This window comes from Microcebus murinus, chromosome 2, assembly GCF_040939455.1.
Source record: "Microcebus murinus isolate Inina chromosome 2, M.murinus_Inina_mat1.0, whole genome shotgun sequence".
Taxonomy (NCBI): domain Eukaryota; kingdom Metazoa; phylum Chordata; class Mammalia; order Primates; family Cheirogaleidae; genus Microcebus; species Microcebus murinus.
This window is the reverse complement of record NC_134105.1, coordinates 12529903-12551025: the sequence shown is the minus strand read 5'-3', so window position 1 is coordinate 12551025 and position 21123 is coordinate 12529903. Positions and strand designations below refer to the sequence as shown.

Sequence of the window (21123 nt, the reverse complement as noted above, 5' to 3'; positions counted from 1 at the left end):
ATACAAGTCCTGCTGCTGCTAATCCAAACTGCTCACGGCACACGTGGAAAACTGAGGCTCTGAAAGGGGAAGTGATTTTACTGAAGTCCCAAAGCACATTAGGAGCAGAATGTGGACAGAACCCAGGACACCTACACCCAGGTCTCTTCCCACTACACCAGCTGCTTCTAGAGCCCCAGGTGGCCCCTTGATCGAATCCAGTCTACACCACAGCCACAGCCTTCAACTAGTGTTTATTGAGAGTCCCCTCGGGCAGTCTTGGGGGACAGGGGAAGCCCCAGCAAGCACCATGGCCCCTCTGCAGCCAGCGGCCGGGGCCGGAGTTGAGTCTAGTCAGCACCAAGGAGAGCGGTGGAGGACCCCCTGGGAGTTTGGGTTGATGGAAATGGGGGGACTGGAAGTTTAAAAAAAAAAAACCCTCAGGCTAGAAAGGGACCTATAGCAGGTAAACTTTAAGGATCAAAAGTTCACCCACCCCAGCCCCCCAAAAACAAGGTCCCTGTGCCAGAGTGTGTCCACCTGCCTGGTGGCCCCACCACCAGGGACAGCTCCTCTGCTGACCCAAGTGACCACCATTCCCATTTTTCTCACCCCGGGGAAGGCCAGGAGGTGGGCAAGGGGCTGGGTGTATCCCAGCTGTTCCCTGCTAGGTCCAGGGGAGAGGAAAACCCATCCCTGAGGTTGAACAAGAAACTGCCACCTGCCCCTCTGCCCCCAGGAGAGACAAGTGCAGCAGCTTGGGGGCTGGGAAGGTCCCTGAGTGCCGGGGCCCCTCCCGGCATCCAGAGCGAGGGGTTGGGGAACCAGAGTGAGGCTGTGGGACTCTGGGTTGGGGCCAAAGAGGAGGCAAACGGAAATGGAACAGTGGGAACAAACAGCCCTTCCTGGCCCGTAGCCGGAGGCCAGGGCTGGGCGGCCAGGGGATGGGGCAGCAGAGCTTGCTGACTGTCTACTGCACACGTCTTATTCTCAAGACAGTCCTTCGAGGTAGGCGTCGTGAGCCATGTCACACGTGGGGTAGCTGAGACTCAGGTTGAGTAGCCTGTGCCAGAGGAGTAGAGCAGAGACTCGGGTGTCCACCTGACTCCCGGGCTCCCGTGTTCTTCTGTGCCGCCACACACATCCCGAGGAGCTGGCACATCCGAAAATCGGCCAGCGCATCACTCTCGGGGTCAAAGACCATCTGCACCAGCCCGTCTCACCTGTAATGTGCACACGATTCCCCTGGGGACCTTGTTAACGTGCAGTTCTGATTCAGCAGGTCGGGGATGGGCAGAGATGTGCATTTGTAACAAATTCCCAGGAGGTGGCGATGATGAGGATGGTCATTAGCTACACTGGGGTGGTGAGGGGCGCGGCGAGCACTGACCACGTCTGCAGATGGGGGTGTTCCCTCCCATCGCCTGATAGAACGGGAAAAGGACACGATTGTTTTCATCCTAACCTGAACCGAGAGGTCCTTCTCCCCAACACTGAGTCCTCCGAACGGTCCTCTGCATGCACACGCTACATTCAACGCCGGGGCGTCCTACAGAAAGCTGCATCCGAGTCCGCCGTCATCCCTCCAGGAAAGGGGCTGGGAGTGGGCAGGAGGGGCTGGCCCTGTGTACGGGCCAGAGCTCAGCGGAGACCCGCAGCCTCCTGCTCTTAGCCAAGAGCTGGCCCGAGGCCCGGGGACTTAGTTCCAGCTAATCCAGCTCCGAGCCCGGGTTAGTTCGTGGGGGAGCCGCGTGGATGCAGCCGCAGCTCAGGCTCTGCGGGATCGATGTTGAAGAAGTTGACTGCAGCAGTGGCCCTGGTGGGCAGCGGGGGGTCCCAGGTGGCCTCCCCAGGCAGCAGCAGCTGGGTGGTGAGCTGCATGCCTGAGGACCCGCCCGAGCCGGAGCCCGAGTCCGAGTCCGGTGGCAGGGGCAGTGGCAGCACCTGCTGCAGGCTCAGGCCCGGCCGGGCGCCACTGTGAGAGGTCCGGAAGGAGGGGGAGGCCAGGCTGGCCCGGCGCTCCCGGGGACAGCGGGGACATGGCAGGAACCTGCCCAGCGCCCGCTTGAAGTCCCTCATGAACAGCGGGTAGATGATGGGGTTCATGGTGCTGTTACAGTAACCCAGCCACGTGAGGATGTCGAAGAGGCCTTGGGAGACGCAGTCGCACACGGCCTGAGGGGACGGGACGGGTCATGCCTGGCCCCGGGGCAGGGACACAGCCCCCCCAACCCCAGCCAGCTGGGACGAAGCAGAGGCACCATGCGAGGCAGCCACCCTCCCCGCTCCCCAAGCCCGGGCTGGGGCTCAGGCCGTCCCCAGCAAGGCCTGGGCTCACCTGCCCCCCGCTGTGGCATTACCTGGGCTATGTTGGCCACAAAGAAGGGCAGCCAGGTCACAAAGAACATGCCCAGAAGGATGCCCAGCGTCAGGCTGGCCTTCAAGGCCTTCCTGCTGTGCTTGGCGGCCAGACGCCTGCTGTCAGCCGACTCCACCCCGGGGCGTGGGGTCCTGGGCACCTGCAGAAAGGAAGGCCGCGTGAGGCAGGTGAGAAAGAGCCCCAGTCTGACTGATCCTAGCCACAGGCTGAGCCTCTGTGCTAATTCTACACTGAGCCCTAGTACAGTGATAAACTGAGCCCTGATCCTTGACTGAGCCCCAGCTGGAGTCCTAGACTGAGGCTGGACATCAGTGACAAACTAAGTCATGACCGCAGTCCCAGGCTGAACCCTGACACCCACCACCCAGCCCTACGTAGCCAAGGTCTCCAACTGAGCCTCAGCCATGGACCTCGACTGAGCCCTGACCCTGGCCCTGACCCTGACCCTGACCCACAATTTCACAAGGAGCTCTAGGAAGTGCAATGAGGCACAGCAGCACTACCCCAAACTCAAATCAGATGGTTTGGAAGAGCCACCATCCCTGGAAAGAACACGCAGCACAGGCCACAGCGAGCCCCAGCACCTTGCAAAGCCTTTGCGATCAGCTGCGATGGGACAGTACTTGAAAAAAAGAGGACCCGTTGCTTTCCAAGGCTCGGCGATTTTTCTGCATATGAATTCTCTTCATGTTTGGGAGGAATGGTCTTGCCCGTGGGATTACTCTTGTGTTCCACAAGACAGAAGTGCATTTTTGAGGACACATGCACAACAAGGCAAATGCTTGCAATTAAGTCTTTTATAGATTACAAGGGAGGCTGGTGACCTTGATATTTGACAACTCCATTTTGCTGTGGACTGGCAGGCTTCTCAGTTCTCAGGAGTGGATGGAAAAGGAAGAGAGGGGAGGAGGGACAGGTGGAGAACGAAGCTGCCCCCCCAGGAGCTACTGACAGGAGGACGTGGGCGTGGGAGGTTAGATTTTGACTTTGCAAACTGGCAACCAGCAGCCCCAAAACACCAAAAGCCTCTCTGAACTCAGTGCTGCAGTTGTGTTCACTTTCTAAACCTCATGAGCCCTTTGAAAATCTACAAAAAAACCTCTCCCCAGAAAATGAAAAGCTTATACATTTTTATACACATACACACAAGAAAAAAAATGTTCTGCACTTCCAGAAGGTTCACAGATTGCCTTGAAGTCTGTGGGTTCCCATCACGAAAGCCCTAGGCATTCATGAAGGTTGGGTTGTGAAGCCCTCCTCTAAATCATGTGTTGCAATCAATCTGGATTTTCGTACATCAGACTCACAAGAAGTGAGATCCACCCATATTAACAACGTAAGTAAATACCAGTGTGCAATGCAATGGTGTGCGCGATTCATCGTGAGCTATGCAAAGGGTGTGTGCACCGCCCAGGCACACACCTGGGTTTTGACAGCCAGGTAGGCCCAGCACTTCCTATAGTGCGTGACAGCCCAGCTTAGTTCTTGAGGCAGCCAGAGGTGGGCTGGGTATTGGGAGATGAGAAGGTCAGAGGAGGCAGGAAGGGACCCAGATTCCCAGGCAATCTTCTGCAGATGGAAAGGGGGTGGAGGGGGCAAAGCCAAGATGCGCCAACCCGGGCAGGCGGCACAAAGCCAACAGCCCCACCCACTTTCGCGTGCATGCGCTCTCCTTCCATCCCGTGCTCCTTCCTCTGGGCCGCCTCTGGTATCTGAAGTTGGTGTCTTGTCCATGGTGCTGAAACCCTCAGCTACACACCATCTTTCCATGGGAGCGGGGGTTTCTAATTCTTCCCATGGGAGCGGGGGTTTCTAATTCTTTCTATGGGAGTGGGTGTTCTAATTCTGGAATGGTAGGCAGGGGGCACGGAGCACACCCCTCAATGTGCTTATCTAGGTGAAATCTGGTTACACAAATACCAAGGACAAATTTGCAAAAGAGCAGCCTAAGAGAGGCCCTTGATTTCTCTCCTCTGTCTTGGTGGGGCAGCGTTGCAGAGGCAAAAACTGGGCTTTTAAGACAGGTGAGCTGGCTTCAAATCATGTCTCTACCACTTACTCGCTCTGCGATCTTGAGAGAGCCTCTGTTCCCACATCTGTAAAATGGGAAAAATGATACTCAGCTTACAGAGTGAGGCTATGGGTAGTTAATGCATGCACAGTGCCCAACGTAGAGTAGATGCGGCATACATGATAGCCCTGAGGCTGGTTCTGTGATATGCGTGTGAGGTTGGGGTGATTTTGAGCACTCGAGGTCCCTGTCCTTCTGCCAGCAGCTCTGCCCCCCCCCCCAAAGCAGCACAGACGCCAGGACAGATGCTCTGACTCACGACGCTGCGGCTCAGGCTCTGCGACTGGAGGGAGCCCCTCCGCCTCCACCCCGCCACACACAAGTCTGCTCCCAAGCCTGGCCCAAGTCAGCAAGGGAGAAAAAGAACATCCGCTTTTCTCTCCTCTTCTAGTTTTTCTGTCCTCCCAAGGGGACTCTATATGGTTTCTGTGGCCCCACCCTGCTCTGCCGGAGGAGGAGCCTCCTGCCTCCCCAAAAGAATCTCCTAAGACCTGCCACACCTTCACATTGCTGCCATCCATGGGGACAGACATTATGGAGGGAGGTGACACTGTCTCCAGGAGGTCCCACTTATCCAGGTTCCCCTCCGCCCCCTGGTGACTTGGGGAGAAAAGAGGGCAGGAGGCAGCCCTGGTCTTGTTAGAGCTCTAAAGCAAGGGGGAATTTGAGGCACTCAGGGGAAACCATCTGGAAGGAAGCTCCAGGGAAGGGAGGGAAGATGAAATGAGATTTCCTCTCTGGTCTCCGTGGGAACAACCCAAGATCTTTCTTTCTCCTCTTCTGCCCAAAGAGTTGACTGGAGAACACAGCCAAGAGGGAATAGAGAAGGAAACTGAGGCTCAGAGAGGGCAGAGGCCTTTCCAAGATCACAACTGAACTAGTGCAAGGCCACACAAACCAGAGTGACTTAAAGTCAGCATTATCATCCCCATTTCTTGAGCACTCACTGCACATCAGCATTTGATATGCCTTAAGTCATTCGCTCTTTTCTCAGAGATAGGTATGATTATCCCCATTTTGCAGATAGGACAACTGAGGCTCAGAGAGGCTAAAGGACTTGCCAGGAGTCTCACAGAAGGTGAGAATTGAGTCAGGGACCCATTTCTGGCCCCAGAAACTGCACCCTCCCCACTTCATCATGCCACCTCCACACTCGGGGATGGCATCCATGGGCCACAGACAGGGTAGGGTTAAGAAGCCCCACCACTGTCACCAAGAGCCCTCATGGAGCAGAAACTAGGAGAAACCACCAGCCCCACCTGGGATCCGGCTGACACCAGCATCACCCTTCTGGCTTCTCTCTGCCTTCTAACCATCTCACAGCCCCTCGAGGCCAAGTTCTGTTGTTTGTGTGTCCCTTCTACATGTCCACGGCATGTGGCACTGTCAGAGATCAGCTACCTAGAGGACAATCTGGCAGTGCTCTTCAGCCAGAAATCCTACCTACAGGTCCTGTGTTCAAAAAAATACCTGCTCACTTGTCTGTACTTGACATAGACAATAACATGTCCCACAGCACTGTGAGTGATGGGAAAAAACTAGAAGCAGCCTAAACGTCCAACAAGAGTGCTCGCATAAACCACGGCACATTCCCACTCCGGAATGCTACCCAGGTGTTTTAAAAGAATGAATTGGCCAGGTGCAGTGGCTCACACCTGTATTCCCCACACTTTGGGAGGCCGAGACAGGAGGATCACTTGAACCCAGGAGTTCGAAACCAGCCTGGGCAACATAGCATGACCCCATCTCCACAAAAAATGTAAAAGTTAGCTGGGCCTAGTGGCACTACCCTGTAGTCCTAGCTACTTGGGAGACTGAGGCAAGAGTATTGCTTGAGCCCAGGAGTTCAAGGTTGCAATGAGCTATGATCCTGACACTCCAGCCTGGGCAACAGAGCAAGACCCTGTCTTGAACAAAAAAAAAGCAGAAAAAAAAAGGAAGGACATTTCCTAAATTGATAAGAGTGTCCCTGGGAGTAGAAAGTGATTAGATGGAATTGGGAGGGGGTGTTTTTCTTTCATCTCCATTGTTGAATTTGTATTTTAAAGTGTACTTACATATTCCCTTCTGTAATTTAAAATCTTTGCTATCATCTAATCATAGTGTGAGGATCACAAGACAGACTTGACCCATTTAAATCCATTGCCTGGTTTCAAATCCTGGCCCCGTTACTAACTAGCTAAGTGACCTTCAGCAAGTCACTTTGCCGCTCTGTGTCTCAGTCTTCACTTCCACAAAATGGCAATTTTTTTTTTTTTAGACAGAGTCTTGCTTTGTTGCCCAGGCTAATGAGTGTCATGGCGTCAGCCTCGCTCACAGCAACCTCAAACTCCTGGGCTCAAGCGATCCTGCTGCCTCAGCCTCCCGAGTAGCTGGGACTACAGGCACGCACCACCATGCCCGGCTAATTTTTTCTATGTATTTTTAGTTGTCCAATTAATTTCTGTCTATTTATAGTAGAGACAGGGTCTTGCTCTTGCTCAGGCTGGTTTCGAACTCCTGACCTCGAGCAATCCGCCTGCCTCGGCCTCCCAGAGTGCTAGGATTACAGGCGTGAGCCACCGCGCCCAGCCCAAAATGGCAATTATAATGGCACCTACCTCATAGGATTGTAGCGAGGATTAAATAACCTAATGTACAGAAAGTGGGGCCAGTGCCTGGCACGCATAAGTGTTAGCTGTCGTCTTGGTTGTTTACTGTTACTAGTGTCTGGCTCAGCTATCTGATCATTGTGATGCTGTTGCTGGTGGCAGCAAAAAAGTGGTGACTTTTTTTCCCTAGAAAGGCTCAAAGGCGTGAGTGAGCTTCCCAGAAGCAGATATTTCCCCACCAGCAGGAAAGGAGAGGAACGAGCATATATTGAGCACCTTATGTGTGCCGGGTACTTTGTGTATATTATCTCACTGGCTCCTCAAACAGCCTCATGAGATAAACATCATTCCCTCCAGGCACAGAGAGGTGAGATGCCTTGTCCAAGGTCATCCGGCTTCGATGCCAGGCAGGGCTCAAGCCCTGAGCAGCCAGACACCCAAGCTCCTGCCACAGCCGCAGCCCGGCTCCCCGGCCACCTGGCTCCAAGCGGCAGCCAAGCCCGCCGCGCTCAGCAGTGCCACTCTGCCAGCCTCTCCCGGCTCAGCCCCCTCCTCCCCCTCGCAGATATTTCTGTGATCACAGCCTCCTCTGAAGAGGAGGAAGAACAGAGAAGGAAGGGAAGATGGATCACTGAGACAGAATAATGCTTAGTAGAGTGAGGGAGGGTGAAAAGAGGAGGAGGAGGAGGAGGAGGAGGAGAAATTGATGGGGGAGGGGAAAACAGGCAGGCAGAAGGCAGAGAAGGGAACAGGGGAGGAAGACAAGGAACAGAGAAGGCAGGCAGAGGTCGTGGGCCACAGAGACCCAGAAATCCCAGCATGGAGAGGAAGAGGCTGGGCTTCTTCTGCCGCGCCCTGAGCTGCCCAGCACCCTGGGCCCTCTGGAATCTCCCAAGGCTGAAGCCACTCCAATCTGGCCCCTACCCCCCCACCACCACACACACAGGTGCACCTGCCCCAGGCTGCATCTTATTTTGTCACCACCGCCCCCATGCCCTTCCATCTCCAGCCCACAGTCCCTGCCTTAGCACTAAAGCAGGACCCTTCCAGCCCCTGGGGCAGCAGGAAGACCTGGTGAAACCACTAAGCCAACCAGTGTTTTCTTAAAAGTCCATTCAGGCCAGGTGCAGTGGCTCACACCTGCGATCCCAGCCCTTTGGGAGGCTGTAGGCAGGAGGATCATTTGAGGCCAGGAGTTCAAGACCAGCCTGGGCAGTATAGCAAGATCCCATTTCTACAAAAGAATGTTTAAATTAGCCAGGTGTGGTGGCACGCGCCTGTAGTCCCAGGTGCTTACTTAGGAGGCTGAGGTGGGAAGATCTCTTGAGGCCAGGAGTTCAAGGCTGCAATGAGCTATGATTGCACCACGTCACTCCAGCCTGGGCAAGAGAGTGAGACCCTGTCTCAAAAAAATAAATAAGGGAAAAAAGCCCACTTACATAAATAATCATATATGGGGGAATAAAATGCCCAAGGTTACCAGCTCCCACACTCTGAACCCCAGAGAAACCGGGGTGTCAGGAACCTACGCCCGGCTCCCTCCCCTCTGCAGGGAAGCTGGAGGCTGCACTGGGGACGGCAGCAAGGGTGGGTGGGCCTGAGCACAGGAGGAAAGGGGGCTGACGGCCCCAAGTCTTATTCATTCTCAGCAGTGCCTTTAGGTCCAGGCATTGAGGGACCCTCCACCTCCAGGCTAGAAGCTGCTGGTCTCTAAGACAGGCCAGCTCGGGTGGGAAGAAAGGGGTGGTGGCCCGGGAGGTCAGAGTGGAGGCAGCATCCCAGAAGCCAGTTCCCAGAATGCAGGCCGCTCTCCCGGCCATGAGCAAAACAGGCCTGCAGAAGGCTCGCCGAGGAGCCAAGTGATTTGGAAGCGAGGACGGCAGCCAGGAGCTGACACTTCACATATGAACCAGAACAGGCTTTCCAGAAAGTGGGGGATTCGAATCGACACATGTCTGGCTGGAGAGGTCCACGGGTCGAGCTGCCGCAGAGGCAGGTGCCTAAATAGCCCAGGAGGGCTGCTCCCAGCCTTTGGTTTTAGAGCTGGGCTCGACTTCTCTGATTCAGCCTTCAAGCATATACTCAGGGAATCTTCTCTGGGTGAGACACCCTCTTATAAGCTCCTTAATCCTCATCATGGTAGCGAGTCCTGATCAGTGTCTGCCCCCCCCAGCTAGAACAGAGCCCGGGCGGGCCGGTGCTGCAGTCCCGTCCCTCGGCACACACCGCCTGGGACGGCTCCTGAACACGGTGGGTGCTCTGTACCTGGTACCAAGCAAATGAACCCACGTGATAAAAAGCTCGGGCTGTCACATGCAAGGACTGAGTCTGGAAGGAGTGGGAGAAAAGGCAGCCACGGGAACGAGGATGGAATCCCAGGCTCCCTGGGGCACTGTGTTCATTCCATCGCTTCCATAAATACGCTCTGATCACCACGAGGTGCTGGGATCGTGGCAGTAAAACAAAAAGGCAAGTTGCCACCCTCACAGAGCTTACACTCTAGTAGAGCAAAGTAATAAACACGGGGGTAAGTATGTGATATGTCGGGGGTAGTGAGCGCTGCTGAGAGAAACAACTCCGGAGCTGAGGGCTGGGCAGGACCTGGGGAGGGCGGCAGGTGCCTCTGTGGATGGAGGGATGGGGAACCGACTGAATAGAGACCGGAAGGAAGTGGTGGAAGTCCGGGGGAGAACCACACGGGGAAGCGAGGAAAGGGCACCCCAGGCAGAGGGAGCAGCGAGTGCAAAGATCCTGAGGCAGGAATGTGCTTGGTGTGTTCGAGGAATGGCAAGGAGGCCATGTGGCTGAAACAGAAAGAGCAGGGGGGCGGTGGGAGGAGAAGAGGCCCCATAAGGAGCAGAGGGCCAGGTGGGCCAGGTGACAGGAGGCGGGGGGGGGGGGGGGGGGCGGGGGAGGGGAATGACAGGGCAGGACTTGCACTTCAAAGGGATCACGCTAGCTGTTGTAGGAGGTTGAAAGGGAGCAAGGGTGACATGAGGAAGTCAGCCGGGAGAGTCTTTCGGTAACTCAGGCAGCAGCTGGAGGGCCTCAGCCCTGGGGACAGCAGTGGAGAGGTGAGAAGTGTCCCAACCTGGACGTGTTTTCGAGGTATCCGTAAGAGGACTGGATGCGGAGTGCAAGACAAAGACAGGTGTCCAGACTGCCTCCCCGTCCCTGGCCTGAGCAACTGCACAGCTAGCTCTGGGAAGCGAGTGACTTGATATAAGGGAGATGATGGGGGGACTAGGTCTGGGGCCCGGAAATGCGCAGCCCGGTTGCAAGCGTGTGAGCGGCCCAGGCAGGAAGTCATCAGCATGCAGGTGGCATTTGCAGCCATGACACAAGATGAGATCACTAAGGGAGTGAATGCGGGGGAAAAGGGCGAAGAGGCCGGGGAATGAGGCCCAGAAATGCCACGGCTGGGGCGGATCAGGAGGACCTGACAGAGGAGACTGAGACGGCACAGAGAAGTAAAGGGGTACAGCTTGGTGCCCCCAAGCGCAGCGTTTCAAGAGCGTCCCTGCCCACAGGCGGTGCACCGGCTCAGATGGAGGCTGTGGCACCAGCCAGATCAGACTTTGAACCTCACCCACCAGCTGTGTAACCTTGGCCATGCCACCTCCCCTCTCTCTGAACCTCAGTTTCCCCACCTGTCAAACAGAAATGACAGTAGTACTGGCCTCATTGGACAATTGGGAGATTAACAAGCTTAGCTCGGTGGCTCCTGGCACACAGTGAGCACGCAAAGACTGCAGGGCTACGCCCGATGGCCCCTGGGACACTCCTGCCCGGGGTACTGAGGCCACAGACTCAAGCTCAATCCTGGCACCAGCTGACTAGCTTAATGGAAAGAAAACCTGTGTCAACAGAGCCATTGGAACCTGGAATCCCGAATGTCTTCTGCCCGGACCTCACCCAAACCAGCCACGTCTCACAGCCCCAGCTACGAGAGCCGAGCTTCCCAACGTGCGGGCATGGCGGTGACCTCAGGTGGTGAGTGGACACCCCATAAAATGAGTGAATCAGAGAACATTAGCCCTTGCCACTTCTCTTCCAGCTCTTCCAGGTACATCAAGAGAAAGCCCCACGTTGGTGCTGCCATGTCTTTAACACCCTCTGACACTCAGCAAAGAGGAAGCGGGCCTCGGGCTCAGCCACTTCCAGGGCACCAAGCTGCACTTCAGAGCTGATACTGGGTGTCTTCGATGTCACTGAAGTTGTGTTTGTGTCACCTTCTATCTATGGCAAGGGATACCGGGTTTCCATTTCTGGAAGAGACACAAAGTTTTCTTTCTAAACAAATTCATGGAAGTAAAAAGATAAGAGAGATGATTTAAAGAAAATGCTAAGTACACATGAATTAAGTGGCTTGAGATGGGGTTGGGGAGAGGTAGCAAGGCAGATGTCCCAGACGCCTGAAGTTTGGGAAACAAGAACCCAGGAGAGGCCGGGCTTGGTGGCTCACGCCTGTAATCCTAGCACTCTGGGAGGCCAAGGCGGGCAGATTGCTTGAGGTCGGGAGTTCGAAACCAGCCTGAGCGAGACCCCGTCTCCATTAAAAATAGAAAGAAATTGATTGACCAACTAAAAATATATACAAAAAATTAGCCGGGCATGGTGGCGCATGCCTGTAGTCCCAGCTACTCGGGAGGCTGAGGCAATAGGATTGCTTAAGCCCAGGAGTTTGAGGTTGCTGTGAGCGAGGTTGACGCCATGGCACTCACTCTAGCCTGGGCAACAAAGTGAGACTCTGTCTCAAAAAAAAAAAGAACCAGGAGAGAATGTGGACAGCCCAGGGCAGCCACCCCACGCCTGAAGAAGCAAGTTAGGGTCACAGCCACCTGCCGAGACTCAAGAATGTACTCCAGGAAGTGCAGATAGGGAGAAGGAGCAAGGCTGCCCCCAAGACCTGCTGCCCCCTTAGCTGATGGGTCAGGGCAGCTCTGGGCCTCACTGATGGGTGAAAGAATGTTACCCTTTCACCCCTCAGCCAAGTCCCCATCCACTCAATGCACCCCCATCCTCCTAGAGCTTCTTCTACCAAGACAGCCCCGTTGGGACTTTCTGCAGGGCCTGTGACCTAAGTCCCTGGGACTCAGGCCTGGCCAGTCGACACTCCCGCCCCATAGGGTGGACCGCAGGACTCAGGCACAGTGCGGTGTGGGTGGCAAGAGCAGCCACTCCACTTACAGACACTGCGAGGCCTTGAGCTAAGAGCACCTACCCCATTCACAAGCACCTAAATAGGTGCACCCACTATGTGCAGTGGGCAGCAAAACCGATCCAAATATCTGCAGCCTTCACAAAGCTTATGTCCAAGTCAGGGAGGCAGGATGAGCAAGTCGGCGAACGAACCAGGAGCCCTGCTCGGGAACAGCGCGGGGGAGGGCGGCTGGGCCTGCAGACAGGCTGGCCGGGGGTGGCCCCTGGGAAGAGGTGAGCTAACAGTCAGGCAAAGCAGCTGCAGGAGGAGCATTCCAGGCAGAGGGCACAGCAAGTACAGCCCCTGGAACAGAAGGAACCTCACTGCATCCTAGAAACTGTCAGAAGGGCCACCAGGCTGGTGTAGAGTAAGAGAGGGCGGGGAGATGACACTGGAGCAGTTGGCAGGGACAGATCCTGAGGCCAGAGCCTGAGATGGGTTTGCTCTTTACCCTGAGTGCAATGAGGAGCCACTGAAGGGTTTGAAGCAGGATTTTTGGCTCCAGTGCAGAAAATGCACAGCAGTGGCTGGGGCGGAAGCAGGGGCCAGTAGAAGTCTGTCAAAGGCTCCCAGGCAAGAAGTGGCGGTGGCTGGTATTGGGGAGGTGGCCGTGGAGATGGCACCAGGCCATCAGGCCTCGTAATGAATGGGATGAGCAAGAGGGCAAGAATTATTCCCAAGTTTCTGTGGTGGGATGCCATGATGGTGCCATTGCCATGATGGGGAAGACCAGGGGAGGAGCAGAAGGAGAGGGATGGCCCACCCTAAATACGCGTCGCACATGTGACCTGGGAGCAGCCTGCCCCACAGCCTGATGGAGCGGTCCTGTGGACAGTCAGGCATTGAGTGGAGCTCAGCAGAAAGGAGGGAGGTAGGAAAGGTCGAGAGGAGGTCACCAGCAAGTGCGTGCTGAGTGGCGATGCCCCAGGGCGCCCAGTGGCTGCTCATTCCTCTGCATCCCACAAGCCCGGGTCTCCCTGCGCACCCCGGGTACCTGCAGCGTCTCCAAGGCCTGGCTGGCCATGCCGGTGGTGATGGAGGCCACCTGCACGGCCTGCTTGCGGGCGGCCAGCAGGATCCTGCAGTAGGTGAAGCAGATGGCACCCGAGGGCAGGAAGAAGGTGAGCCCTGACGCCACGAGGACGAAGGGCAGGCTGGCCAGCAGGCGGCACTGGCCCGGGTCGGGCGGCCGTGCGCGGCCCAGCTCGTGCCAGCCCAGCAGCAGGGGCAGGAAGGAGGCGAGCGCAGCCAGGCTCCAGGCGCCCAGAACCAGCGCCAGGGCGCGCGGCGGCGTCATGCGCAGCTTGTAGCGCAGCGGCGACAGGATGAGCAGGTAGCGGTCCAGGCTGATGAGGCAGAGGTTGAGGATGGAGGCGCTGCAGCACATCACGTCGAAGGCGGTCCAGAGCAGGCAGAGGCCGCGCGCCAGCACCCAGCGCCCGTACAGCACGTTCAGCATGGCGGGCGGCATCACCACCAGCCCCACCATCAGGTCCGACGTGAAGAGCGACACCAGGAAGAAGTTGGACGTGTTGCGCAGCGCCGGCTGCGTGCAGATGAGTGCGATGAGCAGCGAGTTGGCCGCCGCCGTCAGCGCGATGACCGCGCACAGCCCGGCCGCCACCCAGCCGCTGCCCCCCGGCGCCGACGGCAGCCCCGGCCCCCAGGCCAGGGTGCTGTTGTTGGAGGGCCCCGGCTCGGGGACCATGGGGCCGGGGAGGGGGGGTGAGCGTGTGACGGAGTGGCCTGAAGCAGCGGGGCTGGGTGGGCACCGTCGGCGACAACAGAGCGCGTCCCCTCCCCTCCCCCGCGGGGGCAGGTGGGAAGATGGAGGCGGGGGCGCTGCTCCAGGGGCAGGACCCGAGCAGGACGGGGAGGAACTCTACGGGCGCCCTCGGGGGTGGGACAGGGACACCCGGAGCAAACGGGTGGGAAGTTTAGGGAGGGAGGCGGCTAATGCGCCGAGTCCCCTAAAGACAGCGGAAGAAAGTTGGGAGGAGGTCGTGGGGCGCCCTCGGGTGGACACGGAGCCCCCGGAGGGGTGGGCGGTAAGATGGGGGCGAGGACGGTGGCAGCGGGCGGGCGGGAGCAGGGGCCCAGTGGGCGCTCTCCCGCCGGGCAGGCTCCCCGAGGCGGCGGGGGCGCGGGGGCGCTAGGTCGGGGCCGCAGCGCCGGGTCGCAGGGTGGGGGCCTAGGGGCCGGGCGGAGCCCGGGCGGGGAAGGCAGGTCGCAGCGGGCGGAGGCTCCCCGCGATCGGGCGCACCCGGCCCCTGCGGCGCGCGGGCGGACGCGGCCGGCCAGGCCCCGCGGAGAGAGGAGCGCAGCGGCCGCGCCCCCTCCCACCCGCCGCCGGTGGCTGGCCCGCCTCCCGCCCGCGCTCCGTACCTGGGCGCTGCCGCCGCTCCGCTGCTCGCGACTGCGGCGAGCGCCGCGGGGCTGGGCGGGGAGAGGCGGCCGCGAGCCGGTGGGCGGCGGGCCGGGGGCTCCCGAACCGGGGAGGCGCCGCGAGGGGCCCGCGCGCGGAGGAGGGATGGGGCCAGCAGCGCGCGGTGCCCGCGCCGCGGAGCGTGCGCCCCGCCCCGTGGTGGGCGGGGAGAGCCGAGCCCGGGCCCGCAGGCGGGCGGGGGCCGGGTACCCCGGGCCCGGGGACCAGCGATGCGAGGGCCCGGGCTGCGCCGGGCAGCCTCCCGGGCTATGGCAGCCCGAACACCCCCGCATACTCTTCCGCAACCCACGCGCGGCCGCGGCAGCGGCGCAGGCAGAATTTAGAGAGGCTGGCTGTGACCTCCTTTTGTCCGGGGACGGCTCCCTAATGGGGTCTGCCCACTCGCAGCGAGGTCACCGCACTTCTGGGGAAACCCAGGAGTTGGGAAACAGGCAAGTCACTTGACACCCCTCTGGCCTCAGTTGCTGTGTCTATAAAATGGGTTAATAGTCATTCTGGACACTCTTGACTGTTAGTTTGAGCAGCGGGCTGCCCTTCCAGGGTCTTACCAGGAGAAACCATCCCATTCCCCAAAGGGGCTGGGCGCTAAGGATGAAGCCCCTGACCTCTGGGCACTACCTGCCTAACAGCGCAAATGGACTGGGGAATGCCCAGGCAGGTGCGGTGGCATCACTGCAGGCAGAGGGGTGTGGTGTGGCATCCCCTGAGTGTGACCCCCATGTGTGCACCTCTTCCCTCTGGCTGAAGAGCCCCTACCGAACACTGCTGTGCAGATTCTTACTGTGGAGTCCATCCATTCATTCCATAAATATTTATTGAGCCCCCACTAGGTGTCAGGCACTGTTCTGGCCAATGAGGACACTACAGTGACCACAACAAAGATCCCCACCTCCATGGCGCTTGCCCTCTAGTGGAAGGAGACAGACAATGAACAATAAGCATAATAAACATGTAAAGTAAGGCCAGGAGGATGATGCCTGTAAGCCTAGCACTCTGGGAGGCCCAGGTGGGAGGACTGCTTGAGCTCAGGAGTTCAAGACCAGCATGAAGGAGAGCCAGACCCTGTCTCTACTAAAAATAGAAAGAAATTAGCTGGACAACTAAAAAAATATATATGTATAAAAAAATTAGGCCAGGCGCAGTGGCTCACACCTGTAATCCTAGCATTCTGGGAGGCCGAGGCAGGAGGATCACTCATGGTCTGGAGTTGGAAACCAGCCTGAGCAAGAGCAAGACCCCGTCTCTACTAAAAATAGAAAGAAATTAATTGGCCAACTAAAAATATATATAGAAAAAATTAGCCGGGCATGGTGGCGCATGCCTGTAGTCCCAGCTACTCAGGAGGCTGAGGCAGCAGGATTGCCTGAGCCCAGGAGTTTGAGGTTGCTGTGAGCTAGGCTGATGCCACAGTACTCTAGCCAGGTTGACAAATAGAACTCCATCTCAAAAAAAAAAAAAAAAATGCCGGGCTTGGTGGCTCACGCCTGTAATCCTAGCTCTCTGGGAGGCCGAGGCGGGCAGATTGCTCGAGGTCAGGAGTTTGAAACCAGCCTGAGCAAGAGCGAGACCCCATCTCTACTATAAATAGAAAGAAACTAATTTGTCAACTAATATATATAGAAAAAATTAGCCGGGCATGGTGGCGCATGCCTGTAGTCCCAGCTACTCGGGAGGCTGAGGCAGGAGGATCGCTTGGACCCAGGAGTTTAAGGTTGCTGTGAGCTAGGCTGACGCCACGGCACTCACTCTAGCCTGGGCAACAAAGCGAGACTCTGTCTCAATAAATAAATAAATAAAGTAATCATAAAGTGATAACTACTATAGAAAAAAATGTAGTATAAAGAAGATGAGGAGAGGTCTTTTTCCCTCCACAGAAACAGAAAACTATTGTAACACCTTGCACAGTTAAGGCGCTTGCTCTGTACCCAGGGGCTTGGTTATGCTGTTCTGACTCCTACAATATTCCTACTCCTCCAAGTATTTATTCCTACGCCGACAATAACGCGGAGTAGATGTTAAACTGGGGTTCGGATAGGCCAAGGGCCTGGCCCAGGGTCACCGGCAGCAAGTGGCCCAGCGGGAGCTGAAACTCAGTCTGCCCGGTGCCTGTGGCAGAGGGAGCCCACCACAGACAGTGGAAACCTCCCGACAGGAAGCTCAGCCCCGCGGGACCCACCCACCCCTAAGCCGCTGTCGGGTGCTTGGAGCCCCAGTCTTGCCCACAGTTGGATCTGCTCAGCAGGGAGAGCCCCCCCCCCCCACGCCACACTGCAGCTCTGTGACCATGTCTGCCACGCCCCAGGGAACGGGATGTGTACACCAAGCCGGAACCGAGAGTCACAAAGACCCGGCTTGGGATCCAGCTCACCGCTTACCAGCTCTGTGGACCTGGGGCCAGCCGCTCTATCTCTTGGGGTCACCTTTGTCCTCTGCAATAGTTAGTAGAATACAGCACCCGCGTGACAGGGTCGTTGAGGGGATGAAATGACACAGTGTAATCTATAGCCTTTACCGTACTACGTCAGTGCTGGCTGTTGGCCTCAGTGTTCCCATCTGTGCAATGGTGGCACTTTCAGCCCTGTGGTAACTCCTTCAGACCAGGGATTGCGATGTGAGCAACAGCGCCCCAAGAGGTGCTGTGTGGAACGATTGTGGAGCCCAGTGACCTGAGTTCCTCATCCCAGTTCTGCTACTTGCTCTGTGAGGGTGGCGAAGCCTCTAAAATTCTCTGCTGCTACGAATCTGGGGCCGTGGGGCTGCGAACGGGATGAGTAGCTGATAGACCATTTGCCTCATACATTTTAGCTCTGTAACACTTAGTATGTACCGTGTTTCCTCGAAAATAAGACAGGGTCTTATATTTATTTTTCCTCAAGAAGACACCCTAGGGCTTATTTTCAGGGGACGTGTTATTTTCCCCTCAAAGCCTCAGCTTGCAGCACGCACAGGATGGCCGGGACCTGACGGGGGAGCCGACCTTGCTGGTCACCTCTGGGATAACTAGCTGTCATGATGGGGCAGATGAGAAGGGCTGCTCCTCTTCTTTACTGCTCAGAGACGAAATGCACGGGTTGTGCAGATGCGCTGCGTGGCCACGCCCGTCACCACGTCTTATTTTCGGGGTGGGGCCTATATTGCGCAAATGCCTAGAAATCCTGCTAGGGCTTGTTTTATGGGTAGGTCTTATTTTCGGAGAAACACGGTAGTGGGATGGAATATTAGTCTCCCTGCTTCTAGCTTTTTCTGTTTGATAGCTCTTTTTTTTCTTTTTCTTTTTCTTTTTTTTTTTTGAGACAGAGTCTCGCTTTGTTGCCCAGGCTAGAGTGAGTGTCGTGGCGTCAGCCTAGCTCACAGCAACCTCAAACTCCTGGGCTCAAGTGATCCTCCTGCCTCAGCCTCCCAAGTAGCTGTGACTACAGGCATGCGCCACCATGCCCGGCTAATTTTTTCTATATATATTAGTTGGTCAATTAATTTCTTTCTATTTATAGTAGAGATGGGGTCTCGCTCTTGCTCACGCTGGTTTCGAACTCCTGACCTCAAGCAATCCACCTGCCTCGGCCTCCCAGATGTTTGATAGCTCTTATTTGTAAAAAAAAAAAAAAAAAAAAGACCTAAAGAAATTATAGCAATAACCTTAACATTTGTTTATTCTAGGTGATAGATTCACACATTTGTTGTATTTTAATCTGTACTTTGCTGTAATTTTTTCTTTTTTTTTTTTGAGACAGAGTCTTGCTTTCTTGCCCAGCCTAGAGTGAGTGCCGTGGCGTCAGCCTAGCTCACAGCAACCTCAAACTCCTGGGCTCAAGCAATTCTGCTGCCTCAGCCTCCCAAGTGGCTGGGACTATAGGCATGCGCCACCATGCCCAGCTAATTTTTTCTATATATATTAGTTGGCCAATTAATTTCTTTCTATTTATAGTAGAGATGGGGTCTCGCTCTTGCTCAGGCTGGTTTTGAACTCCTGACCTCAAGCAATCCGCCCGCCTCTGCCTCCCAGAGTGCTAGGATTACAGGCGTGAGCCACAGGTGCCTGGCCAACTTTGCTGTAATTTTAAAATGACTTTTAGATTGGGCCAGGGTCGTGGTGCCACCTTGTGGCCACACTGTTAATATCTTGAACTTCAGACCTTGACAGAGCTGTACCTGTCATTTAGGTACTGAAATAACAAAAGCCTAGTCTTCCTTAACATTCCAGGGCAAACAAGGACTTCCAGGGATGCTCAGCTTTTGCTTGATTACTTTTGGCCATGGGAGCTTCTCCCTGGAGGAAACAGCTGGTGCCATAACAGGACAGCTGAGTCTCGGAGATCTTCTGCCCCTGACCTCCGTGCTGTCAGTACAGAGGACTGTGGGGAGCTCCTTATTACAGAATGGAGAGATTAAGTTCCCAAGGAGGTTGGGGGGCTCCTCTGTAAGGTTGTGAGGGTTAGGGTTAGGATTTCTCTGTTTTGTGGTTGTATCATTAGCACATATTAAGCACTCAATAACTATCTGTTCTGGCCAGGTGCAGTGGCTCACGCCTGTAATCCTAGCACTCTGGGAGGCCGAGGCAGGTGCTCGAGGTCAGGAGTTCGAAACCAGCCTGAGCAAGAGCGAGACCCCGTCTCTACTATAAATAGAAAGAAATTAATTGGCCAACTAATATATAGAGAAAAAATTAGCTGGGCATGGTGGCGCATGCCTGTAGTCCCAGCTACTCGGGAGGCTGAGGCAGCAGGATTGCTTGAGCCCAGGAGTTTGAAGTTGCTGTGAGCTAGGCTGACGCCATGGCACTCTAGCCCGGGCAACAAAGTGAGACTCTGTCTCAAAAAACAAAACAAAACAAAAAAACCTATCTGTTCAATGAATGAATAAATGAACAAAACCATCAGCCCGACCACCTGCAGTGTGGGCCATTCGTTCATTCTCAATAACAGTAACAGCCAACATCTCTGGGGTCTTACTAAATGCCAGGCGCTGTTCTGTGCTCTATGTGTGAATCGATGCATGTGATGCTCAGCACGACCCTGCCGGGGAGGTAGGTGTGATCCCTATTCCCTATTCACACATAGGGAAACTGAGCCTGAGATTTATGTGACTTGCTCAAGATGACATAGTTAGGAAGTGGCTCCACCAGGATTTGAACCCAGGTGGACTGGATTTCCCCAGGGGCTTGGAAGAGGGAAAGAAGGCCAGCTGAACGTTGGCTCTGCGTAGCTGGGGGAGAGAGGGGCTGACAACGCTGGCATCAGAGTTCAGCCCTCCTAAAGATGTTAACTCCTTCCGCCTTTGTGGAGAGGGGCGGCGGAGCTGCAACTCCCCCCCGCCCCCCGGGCTGTCTTGGTGGTTCAGTTCTAGCTTGACGGAGAGAAGAATCAGGACTCACTCCCCTTACAACGCCCCCAGAGCCGGCACGGGTACCCACGCTTCTCAGCTTGTCTTTGCTCCAGTCAGGCTCCGCCCCCTCGCTGGGCTCCCACATCCAATCAGCAGCGCCCCTCCCACGCGGCCCCGCCCCTCCAGCCCCACTGCCCGCATCATCTCTGCCCGGACCGTGCGGTCACCCCGGCTGGTCCCCAGCCTCTCCCACCTCCCACCCCGTCTGGTCTCGCTGACGCCCAGCTCTGCGCAGGCTCCCGCAGGGCTCCTTGCTGCAGAGAGAATGAAGTCTGAACCGTGGCCGGCTGCTACCAGCCACGCCAACTCACCTTTCTGTTTTACTCCCAGCCAGCTCCTTGTTAATTTCTCATGTGTCTGTGAATTTACACGCCGCCTTGCTGACCAAGACTCATCCTGTTGTTACAGTGAAAGTGATAGGGGGGGAAAAAAAGGCTCATCCTGCCACCAAGACAAGGCCCAAACCCACTGGGGCTCAGAGGCCCAGCGCCGGGGACCTGTGCTGCCACACCCATTGCAGTATTCTGACTGCCACTCAAGTGTCCAGGTGTGACATCAGGGGAACCGTGAGCTTTTGTGAGTCACCTACACTTCCAGAGCCCTGGTTTCCCGCTCTGTGAGACAAATGTCAACAGTCCTACCTGTGGACTTGTTGAATGATTAAAGGAGTGCTGGAGTCCCCAAGCCTGGTGTGGGCTCTGGGCCAGACTGCCTGGGTTCCAGTCCTGTTGATGACATTTCTTCACTGCTCAGCCCTGGGAAAATTACTTAATCCCTTTGCACTTCAGATGCCTCATCTGTAAAATGAGGGCAACATCTCCGCGGCTGGTGGGGGTGCTGATTAGGAGAGTTATGTAAAGCACTCAGCACACGGCGGAACCTTGTGTACGAACTTGTAACCATTCGTTTTGTCCATTTCCCCTTCTCCTGGGGGCCGGGTCAGGCTGGGCCCAGGCAAGGGCTGAAGCTGGGGCTGGCCGCAGTGGCTCACGCCTGTAATCCTAGCACTCTGGGAGGCCGAGGCAGGAGGATCGCTCAAGGTCAGGAGTTCAAAACCAGCCTGAGCAAGAG

At 56.2% G+C, this 21123-nt stretch overlaps 1 protein-coding gene across 1 annotated transcript; it reads right to left on the bottom strand.

Moving 5' to 3' along the window:
• Positions 1-216: 216 nt before the first annotated feature.
• Positions 217-14315, bottom strand: HTR6 (5-hydroxytryptamine receptor 6). The gene is made up of 3 exons (XM_012787682.2): positions 13219-14315; positions 2340-2498; positions 217-2154 (listed from the first exon to the last, which is right to left on the bottom strand). Exons 1-3 carry the CDS (start codon positions 13930-13932, stop codon positions 1711-1713), a joined length of 1317 nt encoding a protein of 438 aa, XP_012643136.2. The 5' UTR covers positions 13933-14315; the 3' UTR covers positions 217-1710.
• Positions 14316-21123: the final 6808 nt, after the last annotated feature.

Excerpts from the sequence above, each read along its gene's own strand:
- HTR6 (XM_012787682.2), bottom strand. The coding sequence starts at position 13,932 with ATGGTCCCCGAGCCGGGGCCCTCCAACAACAGCACCCTGGCCTGGGGG. Across the intron at positions 2,499-13,218 it reads AGGCCTTGGAGACGCTGCAG|GTGCCCAGGACCCCACGCCC; the intron begins GTACCCGGGGTG and ends TCCTTTCTGCAG. Across the intron at positions 2,155-2,339 it reads TTGTGGCCAACATAGCCCAG|GCCGTGTGCGACTGCGTCTC; the intron begins GTAATGCCACAG and ends CCGTCCCCTCAG.